Raw genomic sequence first — 12,985 nt, 5'->3', positions numbered from 1 at the left:
GGCCTTCTTGAACCTCATGAGATTCACCTGGGCCCACTTCCCCAGCTTCTCCAGGTCCCTATGATGGCAATCCAATAAAGGATGACATCCAGTAAAGGATGGAAATTCTCCTTGGCTGTTAATGTATTTGTAAAACCATTAAAAAAAACCCAAACAAAAAAAAACCCAACAGACAAATCACAAATATTTGGCAGCATTTTTCATCACCTCAGAACTCAAGTGAATGGCCATGTGATTCCTTGTTTTAACTGCTCTAAAGGCTTCCTGGACAGATGGGGTGGGAGGGTCCTCTCAGAATAGCATAGGAAAACCTGTACCATGTTGCATATCCAATGTGTCTCTTGTGAAAAGATTTCACATTCTGAAAGAAGTGGGAACCTAATACAAACCACATATTAATGTAAAACTTGAAAAATATTACCAAACCCTGAGTCACCCATGCTCGTTTCAATTCTGCACCATGAACTTCCTATTTTCCACTTAAGCTTTAGTACCTGATTAAGATTATCAATCTTTACAACAAAAGGGTATTTCCATCTATATCATCTACACCAGAGGTACCAGTGATTTTAAAATAATAATTTGTATTCACAGAAATGTACAATCCCGAGTTTATTTAAAGCATTCCATCATTTAAAGCTAGTCTAACATTAGAATTTTACTATATGCACTAAAGACTTTGGCATGTACAGCTTTTCTTATCCCTACAGACAGCAAGATTATTACTGTGTAACATATCCTAGATGTAGGTAATAAGAAACATGGCCTTTAGTATTAAATCTAGTTCTACACAGAGATATCAATAAGAACAGTAACATTTAGCTGGAGAGGCAGGATATCTTAATACTCAAAGCTGTTCTAACTCTCTAAAGTCACTGCTGCCTTCCACTTTCCACAGTACCCAAGAACAGAGAGCACCAATGACATCAAGTGGTATCTTCAACTAGGTATTTAAACTCTGCAAGTAAACTAGCATGGGTTTCTTATTTAAGCTAGATATACCTAAACAAAACCTTAAATAATGTTGCAGCATTTGCAAATCAGTGTCACCTTTCATTTCAAAGTGTTAATCATACTAAAAGCAGTTAATATTTTTCTGAAGAGTTTTAAAGTGAAACCCCTATGCAAATGGTAGTTGCCAATTAACCCCCTTGCAGGGCTTCTACACAAGGTTATAGTACTTTTATTACTTGGCTTCAATCTATTTCTGGATTCAGCCTAGTTACAAAGCTTTACAACAATGACAGAACTAAAAGGCAATACTGGCTTTCTTCTCATTTATCAACATCAAAGATTCTATAAGAATTTCAAGACAGGACTGGTACATCTTGGATAATGAATGTTATTACAATGGGAATCATTAGAATTAGACTTCAGAATCTTTGCTTGCTCTCTGCTTGACACAGCTGTGAGCCATCTATTTAGAAACAATGAAAAGTAACTTATTTATTCATCCAGAACTGCAGAATTTTCTACCACAATCATTTGAAGCATTTCTACATTAATATAATTGTTTTTAGAAGTACTTCAGGAATGAAAATTAGGAGACATCTAACTTTTTACTTCCAGGGATAGATAAATACATCTACATTACTGTGTGTGGCATCTGCACATTATGTAATTGTGGTAATCAGTTGTTAAATTCCCCACAAAAGCTTATGTTGTCCAGGACTTAAGGAGATCTGACCTCCCAGCTTGAGCTCCTGTGCTGACTGGACAGCTGGCAATCTGGTAAATGGTTGAACTTCTCACTTTCTGTCCTGATAAACTGCTCTCTTCCTGTCTTCCCTCAAAGACAGAGAAAAGGGTTGGCTGGCTGAACAAAAAGAACACCCAGAAATTTTAATTTCAAGTAATTTAATTAAATGGTCAAACATGCTGAAAGACGCAATCAGACCTTTGAAAGTACCATCTCTGTAAGACAAGCACCCCAAGTATGTTGGCTAGCTGTTTCAAAAGGAACCTAACTTTAGAAACCCAGAAGTTAGATTTAAATAGATATCTAGATAACCCTCAGTAGGAAGATCAGCTGAACTATCTTTGAAAAGATAAATTTCTTCAGAGAGAGCTTTTTCTTCTCCACTCATTCTGAAGAGGATCTACAGTTAGTAATTCATACTCACAATGTCAAACTTTTAAGACTTTAGGGTAAGGAAGACAAATCCTTCACTTTGCTCTGTCCACAATGTATTTGTTCGTGTCAGGCAACCCATCATAGCTTCACAACCTGAAGCCTTCTGACCAGCTTATGCCAAAGTACCACCCATTTAGTTCACAGCACTTTCCCAGGAGTCTCAGAAGCTCTCATATGCCATGTGAAAAGACTCATACTAATCACATAAATAAAATCTTAGATACATCTCCAGCTACGTAACAAGAGTGTGCCTGCATGTGCTTGTACACTCCTTCACACAAGCATAAGGTCTTTCCAGGGTGTGCCTGCCTGATACTTTACTCTCCCATGGTGTTCAACTCTCACCTGGCACCCATAAAAACAAAACGTTGGCATCGTTGTTTCATGATTATTGACAGGATGCGACCATGAGACTGGGAACATCTACTGCTCTGGATCTGTTTACCCTGAATAATTCAACAGGATGTAAATATCTGCGTTAGATAAATATCAATTAGATACCTAGAAATGAGGTAGCTCCAGAAATGTAAACTACACTAACATGGTAATCCACCCATGCTTGTTTATACTGCTCAAAGCATTTAGGCATACAGAGCTGTGTGGAGATACCAGCACCATTATTCACAGTAGACACACCAGTGGTGTGACCTCTTTTGCAAGAGTAAAATTCTTGCAAACACAGTAAACACAGCAACACAGTAAAATTCTAAGTCTCCACAGCTGAGTGACAAGTACTAAGAAGTGAAAAAAAAAAAAAAAAAGCATTTCTTCAACAATTAAGATTTTAGAAAGAAAGGAGAGCATCACTTCCACAGCAGTCCTTGAAGTTTCCTTGGAAAAAACAACTGGCTTTTGAACTGACAGTAATGAACCAACATATATGTATCTCATAAGAAATGTAATCAAATCAAGTTTCAAAAGACTAGTACCATCTTTTCTAATATTACTTTAAAGAACAAAGACTCAACAGGGAAAACGGTGGCTTGTTTTGAACAACTCCACAAGCTTCTTTCATACAGAAGTTTAAACTCCTGAAGAAACTCATCAGATGTTTCAAGTACAGTTATCCTTTGAAGAGTGATTATTAAAAGTGTATTCTAACTGTTCCACGTGTGTTCTCTTTGAATGACTCAGATATAGCATTAACTTGGTTTGATTCAACACCTCCAAGTAACATGCAACACAGGAAAAATAAGAACATATTTTACCTCCAAAATAAATGTTTTGCTAGACTGAATACTGAATATATGTCCACCTAACATACCACTATATTACACATGTTTATGCCAGATAACTGCTATATGTTCATTGCTTTTTTTAAATTCCTTTCAATAGCATCAGATTTAACATCTTTACACAAGTAACTTCCAACATGTAAGATGGTAAAAAAAAAAAACTTTTGCAAAAGACACAAGATACCTTATTTTTTTAATAGTGCAATACCACCCTAATTTATATCTATGTACATCTGTTTTGATACGGAAGAAACAATTGTTTTAACTATTATAGCTGTCATTCATAAATTAATGTAAAGTCTACAAATAACTTAATTCTTTTTATCATACTAATCTCAAGGAATCTCTGCTGTGGTCACAGAATAGGTACTTAATCTCAGCTGGAGTACACTTACATTCAGTAATCTCCTGACAGTGCACAGAAGTAATGGAAATTAGAAAGAGAACAATCTAGAACCCAACCAGACCTACTTTAACCACATTGATAGTATGATAACAGCTTATAGAAACATTTTTTTAGTTCCTTTTAAGTGTCAGTATATATAGTGCAGAGCACAGATCTAACAAAGGTTTTTCCATGTTCGACCACCTGAGTAAATGGACTCAGCTCATGACCTAAGGATATGGAACAACCAATCCAGCAGTTACTGGTTTTCCTTTATTCCCTCTCAAAGGAATACAAAAATCTTTGCACAGCTGCAGAAGGACAATTTTAGGTTCGTCTAAACTATTTAAGTTTCCATGAGAAGAAATAGAGGAGATGATAAGAAAACTCTCAACATTGTATTAATCAGAAGGATGGCAGAAGGATATTAACTACTTCATTATGTTAGTATTTCCAACCTTATGGAAAAACAACTTTAGCAAGGCAGTAGGAAAAAAAGAAATGTATTCTTTAGATCAATTAGATGCTTCAGTTATGGAATGCTATGCCAGTGTAAAAATAATGTCGACACTAATACAAAATAGAAGATATGCTTAAATTCAACAGCTATTTGTCAGACACCATCTGTTTTTTCTTTCATTCTTTTCTGATTCTGATCTGTAAGAAACCACATCAGTATCAAATGTCACTTAGTTCTTATTCAAACAGAGCAGTCCAGACACAGCGGCTGCACCAGCTGACTTAGCTGACCCAGGCCTAGAGTAAAAACAAACCCCTATAAATCACCAGATGTAAGCAATTGAATAGTGATCAATTTAATTAACTGAACAGCTTTCCAAAGTTTACTGTATTGTTTTAACCCTTCAGGCTTCTACAAAAAAGGTAACTTGCAATTTGTATTCAAGGGCAGGATTTGGCCTAAGGGCTACATATTAGTAGCTTTAGACACTTTAGATTCCCACTGATAAAACCCAAATCCCACACATGAAAAATGTGTCCTTTCTTTTTTTCAATTAATAATATAATAGTACCTATTTTGTTTAGCAGTTCTTTCAACACCTTAGAGAAATTAGATCACAGGAAAAAAAAAAAAAAAAACAAACCAAAACTGCTTTCAAGTGAAAAAAAATTCCTTTAATATCAACTGGTTTGGTTATGGACCCTGTGTGATTTTACAACTTCATACTCACAGATGCCACATCAAGTAACTTAATATTTTCTTTCAAAGAAGACAATGAACACAGACATAACCATGTGTCACAATTATATGTATTAACTGCAGCCTTAAAAAATTTGCCACACATTAAAAAGGGCTCCAAATAACATTTTTAAGATACTGGCAAAACACTGCCTAACAGATATTTGTCCTGAAGCTACATCTTGTGGGAATTTCCCTATGTTGCCCACTGAAATTAATGGAATTCTTATATGATTTAACAAAGTGGGATTTCAGCCAAGATGCATAATGATAGAGTATAACTCTTGTTTTAAAGTCTGCATTGTACAAGTTTGTGTCACGTTTACTGATGTTTGTACAGTGCCTAGCACAACAGGACTGAGGCTTCTGGGCACTACCACAACATAAATTAATTCTAATGCAGCCTTTGTATCTGAGAGAAGCATAAAAACTGCAAGGATTAAGCTCAATTATACAGATTTTAAACAGCCTGCTAAATAGTATGACATAATCAACTTCCTAACCACAAGGTGCTCAATTTCAAATTATTTCACTTTAATCTCTGTAATGCACATATTTCCACAAACCCTGTAGAGTTAGTTCCACTACCTAGGGACAAGAGAAAGGTCTACTTACAAAGACAGAAGAGTTATATTTGCAGAAACTGGCCCCAGATCAGGAATGATCTTCAGTTCATTGTTGTTCAATTTCCTATTAATATTAGGAAAGGAGAGTCAGCCTTGATGTTAACCAGAAGTACATCGATTGGATTTCCTAAATTGCTGAAAAGTGCCACCCCAAAATTAAAAAAATAATTCCAGTTTCACTTAATGTAAAATATTAGAACAGCAAACATCTTTGTTGTTCAACAAACTATCCCTAGAAAATGGCTATAAAATTACCATACACAAACACTGGTTGGGGTTTTGGGGTTTTTTTTCCTTGTTTGTTTGTTTTTAAATTAAGACAAATTAACTTACACTTCCCGAAGACTATGAAGGTGATCCAAGAGAGTGGTCTTGATTGAAGATAATTTGTTGTGACTTAAGTCCCTGGGAGGTTACAAAAATAAACAGCCTGTCAGTTTTGCCATGAAATACTAGGTAAAAAAATACAATTTCAATCCAATATATACTACCATTTGTTTCCACATTATAAAAAAAAGTTAGTAAAATTAGAATAATAATTCATTTGAGTGTACAAGATATAAAAAAAGTATAAATATTTTGATCACTGTCAGGAATGTCAAAGAATTTCCTATACCTCTGAACAATTCAGAACTGTACATTAAGGTGTGTAAAAGACTCATAAGAATAACTTAATATATTGATGCCAATACACCAACAACCATTCTTCCCCACCTCTTCACAACAAAGATCTGGCTAAAGCAGCCTTTTTGCTTTAGCTTATTAACCAAAATTCATAAATCAAGACTCACGGTAGTCTCATTCCTTGAGTCAAAATTAGCATTTTTATCATTTACTCTTCACACACTCCCTAGAGCAATGCACAGATTGTAAGTACACAATGAGGACTGTCCAGAAACCTCAATTCATGCCATTCTAACATAACCAAAATTAACGGGGGATATTAAACAAGCAATATCAAAAAAAAAAAAGACTTAGGAAGGACTTAGGATTCTACTCTGAGTTTTAAGATATCTGTAACAAATCACATTAATGCCACACTTAATTGCACTCAAAGAAGTAGTTCAAGCACTTAGCATATGCCACTCCGTACTGAAGATCCTGAATATATAGCAATGCAATTTATAAGAAATCTTGTCAATGTCTTTTAAGTGTTTGCTACAAAACAAGCCAAGGTACTAAGAATGCAACACATTTTCTTGACCACTGTCATTGTGGTCATTGTCCATATTTACCACGTGTCCCCTCTAACATTTTGACACCACCATAAAAACAGAGTTCTAAGAAACCTTTGCTGTAGTCTCAGGAGGACTGGAAAAATACAAAAATAAAAGAAAGACCACGTAACAGAAGGCAGAGAAGCTCATTACAGAAACTCAAACTTGCATGTCTACCGAGATCTGTGGAATTGGTAGAGCTGCACATCTGATCTTGTAACCACAGCTAACCCTGCTGAAGACATCCCCCTTCTTAGTAACTTACCCACCACAACAAGAACTGCTTTGTGTCTAAGCCCTGAACATCTAAGTATCCAGAGAACTTCAGTTTCTTTGCAGACCCTTGGATACAGGTGTAATGTTGCTACCCAGGTGCTTTATGCAGTCCTTGCTCAATGTTGCTAAGACAACTCCGTTGTCCCTCTTGTCCTCCCCTGGAGTCAGCAGTGAAAAGTAATAGAAATCAAATATGAAAAAGAATCCCAGGCACATACAGGCATTAAAGAGATACCACCAGGACGAGGTGTGCTGAGCCAGACAACTGGATCAGGCCCAGCAGGCTGTGGAGCTGTGACACCAGCTCAGGGCCATGGGCAGGGAGGAGATAAGTACCATGTTTCCCAAGCCAGGGCTGCACATGTAGAGCAGACCCACAGGTGCAAAAGGCATTTTTGAGCACAAAAAATGGGAGGGGGAGACACCTAAAAATGAGGAACACCCTCTACTACTTTCAGGTGGCCACCAAAGTGATGTTTTCCAAGACTCAGCTCTGGTCTCAAGCACCTTATAAATAGCTGCACCTTCTTCCAGATACCTAAGCCCTTACACATTTTCCTCTTGGAAGATGAAGAATCAATTCAGTGTTAACATTTTCAAAAACCCACAAATGTTAGTTTCATCATTATGATTTGTGAATTCCCCTGTATATGGGGTTAACTACACTTGAGTTGGAGGACTGCATCTTTCACTGCTTAAAAAACTAATGCAAACATTCATCTGGCCCTAGACCGGAGAAAAATTCCTTTGTGTAACTTTGTAAGACGTTAGCTGCATAGATTTGAAATTCTCATACTCTGTTCTTAAATATAAATACTGAAAAAAATATGTTGTTACAAAGATCTAGACAGGAATCTAACTTGGACTTTTAAAGCAGACAAAGTAGAGACGATTTTTACTCTTAAACTTCATTCAGTATTTGGCTTTAGTCTGTAGGGATTATAAGAACTATGCAAATAAACAGCCAAAATTTAGTAAAGTTATGGCTGCTAGTGCCTGATATGTTACTATTCTTCATGCTTCAGACAAGACTTAGGAATCAGTAATTATTTCAACAGAGATCTTTCATCATTAGTGCTAAAAACCTGCATTTCTTCACTTTATGTAAAAAGCCTGCAAAAGGTTTATTTAAAACATGTTTGCCTAAAGGACCTACCAGACAGTAACAGACGTGAGCAGATTTGTTCTGCTGGAGTTATAACATGTTAAAAAAAGAAAAAAATCTGGCAGAGTCCTTAAACTATAAAAATCCTGCAATTACAACCACTGCTGTGCATGATCACCACACTGGAGCCAGACACTTTCACTCATAGCTCAAGCTCACATCCATCTGGAGTCTATCAAGGCAACCGTGAGCGTAACAACTCACACTATATAGCTTCAAACTACTTTTTTGGTGTTTGTTTTTCAACACTAAAGATACGCTCATATTTTCCATGTAGTTTTGAAAAATACATACATACAAATTCCTCATTCCTGGTTTACTTACAGCAGGTTGCCAAACACGAGTTACAAAAAAACCCTAAGAAAACAACAAACCCCCCTCCAAACAATAGTGAAGCGCCTGCTTCACACAGCTGTGTATGTGCTTGTCTACCAATTGCTGGATACATGAATTATAAATATTTTATTAAAAATTATTCAATGAGAAACTTCAGGGAAAAAAAACCAGCTTTGGAAGTCACATTCTTAAACTAAATCAGATGCTGGCAGTACAGCAAAAGTTAAAACATTTGTCTGTTATTAATACTCTAAGTGAAGCTTAAACCTATAGAAGTTTCTGAAACTTACGATCACTGAATCTATATTTTTTAAATATAAAAATCTATCATCCCTCTTGTAAATCTACCATTACATCTCAGTCCAATGCATTTCTCAATGTATTGTGAGTACTACTAGGTGTTTTCAATTTCTGAATTTTCCTTGTCAAAATTGCATGTGAATAAAAAAAATACTGTGGTTATTATTGCCACTAAAATTTCAAAAATAATCAAGGATATAGCAGTGAATGCACTCAGAAACTTCAGGAACCAGATGTATATTAAGAAACTGCCTGTAAAAATAGAAAGTATATATACTTGTTCTTCACCTCAGATTTCTAATAAAAGGGATTGTGGGATTGCACATTTAAGTAGAATTGCCTCCACTTCAAAAAGCATGCCATAGTTCTTGAGGCCCTTTAAGATTCCAGCTTATGAAAGAAACTATTTCCTATATTCCATTATGTTTGTGTGACTGTCTTTCGTAACTCACAAGCCTCTGTGCTGGAAAGCTAAGTGTACCTCTGAACATTAATATTTGTGTGATAAAAAAAAAAAAAAAAAAAAAAAAGGAAGGCTTAACACATAAAGGGAGATGGCGTTTCTTCACACATTTTATAAATATAACTTTTAGACTCTAACTTAATTTACAACACTTAGTCACAATTATCATCTTCTTCCTTAGAGAACTCAGAAACCCGAGCCCCGAGTCAAATTTTAAAATGCAAATCCAGCAACAGCTTCTTAATCAGTCCCACTGGGGCCTATAGAGCTGCTAATTCAGCAGAAATCAGGAGAGCTGAAAAACAAAAAGCCAGGCTGTAGCCGTTTTAAGACACTGATCCAAAGTGACTCATAAATCAGCTTGCTATGTTCAAGTTTTAGTCTGGAAAATATTGAAAAACAGCTGTGAAAACCATACAGCCCTTTTTTCTGGCAATTCTGGTGGAGAACTAGAGGATTTATAAAATGTAAATACTAAAGATGTAATACAAACACAAGTGAAAACCATCTTTCAGATTTTCCCTCCAGCCCCACCGCCAGTTTTAGCATTCCTCAGTGAACCTGGCAAGGGGTACGGCAGTGCCACCAGGAGTTTGCACATATGGAGGACGCTGGCCACAGCTCACTCTTCCTCCTTCCACTCCTCCCCCTGCTACACCAGCTCTAACAAAGCCTGACTCTAGCCATCTTGGGATGCCCATGTTGGAAATAAATTGAAATCTGGCTGCAAACCTATTTGTACACAAAGCTATTACAAATATTTATGAGTTTTCAGCCGACTGTTATCTTCCATACAGGCAGGGTTTCAGAAGACAGTATTTGGGGCTGAAATCACAGTAGAGCTGGCAATTACAGCTCATTTACAAGCCATTTTTAAAGCCATTTTGGTACAAAGCAGTAGACTCACACTTGCCACCAAAAAGAAGAGGACATAGGCATTTGAAGCTCATTTTTCTTGTAACGCAGCCTTTCCACGTTAGACAATCTCATTTTATAACACCAGGGGTATTTGAATACAAAAGGCACGAAGAATGAAACAGAGCTACAGAAAACCAGCTTCATCTGGCCAGGTCTCTATCTAGGTGAGCAGACAGCTGGGCAGAGGAACATGTAAAGCCTAATGTGAGCTTAGACCTTCTCAGACACAAGAACTTTGCCTCTCCTGCTTGGGATATCATGCCTCTGCATATTGAGAACATGGTGTTATAGCTGTTGTCTTCTGAAGAGGACTGGAAGCCCTGCAATTAACTACTCGCCCATGGCTACACCTACTATGGACTTCTTTGGAAAACAGTAAGCACGTATCAATGAAATTCATGAAGTCTTTTTCAATTTCTAAGTGCACTGTTTGTTCCAACAGTAATCCGGGATAGTTGAACCTTTTTTGTGCATGTAAACCTGCAACTGATTTATAAATTATAGACTGCAAAATCTTAGGTCCAAGTACTGGAGTAGCTGGAGGTAATAGACAACCTCACACTCTTCCTTCTCTTATTGAGAAGAGGGGAAGGAAGAAAGAGCAGGGCACTTCTAAAGCATTTGACACAAACAAAAGAAATATTTACACAAAAGCAGCCAGACCACATGGTTTGGTGACACCTACAAAGATGTACTCCTGTGAGTTTAAGAGCAAGTGACACAGCTGTCCAATGAGTAATCACAGCAGGGTTTCTTACAACAGACCAAAGCTTATTTATACAAGTGGAACCTATTTTCTCACACTTTTAAAAGAATGTGAACTTACATAAGGACAATTTACACTACCAAGGGAATTCTAATTAGAAAAACCTCCCTTGTGCTAACAAAAAAGCCCTGCAATGTGTTTTACTGTCTCTCAGTAACGTAAGTGGAAAAGACAAATTTGGATTACTGCTAATGCAAAATGTTTTCTTAAAGCAATTAAAAAAATAAAGTTCTGTGATTTTTCCACTTGTTTATTTTTGTTTAGTGTACTGTTACACCAGAGTACATTTAACATTGCTAAAGCTCAACTAAGAAACTAGGCTATGAAGCTTAGCTTAGCATCAAAAAAGCCTTAGATTTTGTCAGAAAACTGTTAGCATACTGAAGTAGTTCAATAGAACAGGAGGAGAGAAATTTAATGGGAAGCAAAGGCAGTTGTTGAATGTAAAGCAGATCTGGTATTTGATTCATACACTTCAATCACATAAACCAGAAGAAAAGAAAAGAAAGAAAGAAAGAAAAAGGAAAAAAAAAAAAAGTTCCTTTCCCCTCACACTTTCCTATGCCACTCCTGGAAATATTCACCTTCCAGAGCAGCTCCTATGTTCAGTCCCATATGGTGTCAATACAGGCATCCACATTTCATGAGTAAAGCAGCATGACCTCCAGACGAGGCAATTGAACAGAATTAGCCACAACTAATTGAAAGTCTTCCTGTTTACTTTAAAGTCCTTATCTCAATCTGCTTTGGAAATGTAATAGAAAATTAATACGACTAATACAGAAGATCTCAGAGTGACAAGAAATTAAAAACAAATGTGAAAAGTTTCTCAGCTATTTTCAGGCTTTTAGAAAGACCCCCTGAATTTATCCTGGGTCCATAAAAGTTTGTCACTGAAAGTAAGTTTTCTACAGACGGCCTTACAGGATGCGTTGCTTTAGATTCAGTGAATCCCTGCCACCGGACGGCGAGGGGCGAGCTCCGGTGTTAGTAAATCCATCAAACCCCAAACTTTGGAGGAACTGAACAAACAAAACGGAGTCGAGTTTTCCCGACACACGAATCAATACTAACTTGATGATTAGTGCACGTTTTCCAAGAAAGTCGCCAGAACTTTCTTTTCCTTCCCCCCTCAACACCCGGAGCAGCTCTCCAGGGCCCGAGTTCAGCCCAGGTGCTTATCTCCACGGACGCCCGGGGCCGCAGCCCGCCCCAGGGCCCAGCGCCGTCCCGCTGCGGCCGCCGCCCCCGCTGACAGCTCGGCCGCCGGCCGCAGGCGCTGCCCCCTCCCGCACCTCCCGCATCGCCACGACACCCGCGTTTTCCTCCCCCAGATCTGCCCGCGAGAGGGGCCGCGGGGCCCTCCGGGGCAGAAGATGGCGGACGGGCGCGGGTCGGTACCCCCAGCCCCCCGCGGTGCCCCACCGCCCCGATACTCACAGCTGCACCGCCCCCCGCGGCAGCCCCTCGGGCAGCCGCCTCAGCTCCAGGCGGCTACAAGCGACGAGGTGCCCGGCGCACCGGCAGGGCGCGGGACAGCGGGCGGCGGCGCGGCCCCCCAGCAGCGGCACCAGCAGCAGCGCCAGGAGGGCGGCAGCCGTCGAGCGGGATCGGCGGGGCATGGCGGGCTCGGAGCCGCTGCCCGAGCTCCCGTCCCTGGCGCTCCCTCACTGACAGAGCCGGGCACGGCGCGACCTCCCGCCTCTCAGCGCGGGTGGCGGCTCCCGCTCATGCCCCGGAGCCGCCGCCAAGGGGGGAAGGCGGTGGGAGAGGAGCGGAGGCGTAGAAAAAAAATAATGGGGAAAAGTGGGGAGGGGGGAGGCCTGCTGAGCCGCCAGCCACTCCGCAAACTTTCCACCGCCTCAGCCCGCCTCCGGCCGACCAGGGGAGCCCCGAGAGCGGCCCGCCCCGCCGCAGCCCCCTCCCCCTGACATGTGACAGCCGCAACCCCCGCCCGCCCCGCCGC

The 12,985-nt window shown here is 39.3% G+C and overlaps 1 protein-coding gene across 1 annotated transcript in view; it reads right to left on the bottom strand.

The window, feature by feature from the left end:
* Nucleotides 1-12,742, bottom strand: part of LRIG3 (leucine rich repeats and immunoglobulin like domains 3) — a 43,073-nt gene extending 30,331 nt beyond the window's left edge. Inside the window, exons 1-3 of the mRNA XM_071733520.1 lie at nt 12,460-12,742; nt 5,912-5,983; nt 5,568-5,642 (exon numbers count right to left, since the gene is read on the bottom strand). Of these exons, the coding sequence (XP_071589621.1) occupies nt 5,568-5,642; nt 5,912-5,983; nt 12,460-12,641 (329 nt within the window). The 5' untranslated portion in view covers nt 12,642-12,742. The remainder of the gene's footprint in view (nt 1-5,567; nt 5,643-5,911; nt 5,984-12,459) is intronic.
* Between the last annotated feature and the right edge of the window lie 243 nt (nt 12,743-12,985).

Source organism: Heliangelus exortis, chromosome 1 (assembly GCF_036169615.1).
Source record: "Heliangelus exortis chromosome 1, bHelExo1.hap1, whole genome shotgun sequence".
Lineage (NCBI taxonomy): Eukaryota > Metazoa > Chordata > Aves > Apodiformes > Trochilidae > Heliangelus > Heliangelus exortis.
Note: the sequence above shows the minus strand (reverse complement) of the source record. Positions and strands in the feature narration are given on the sequence as shown.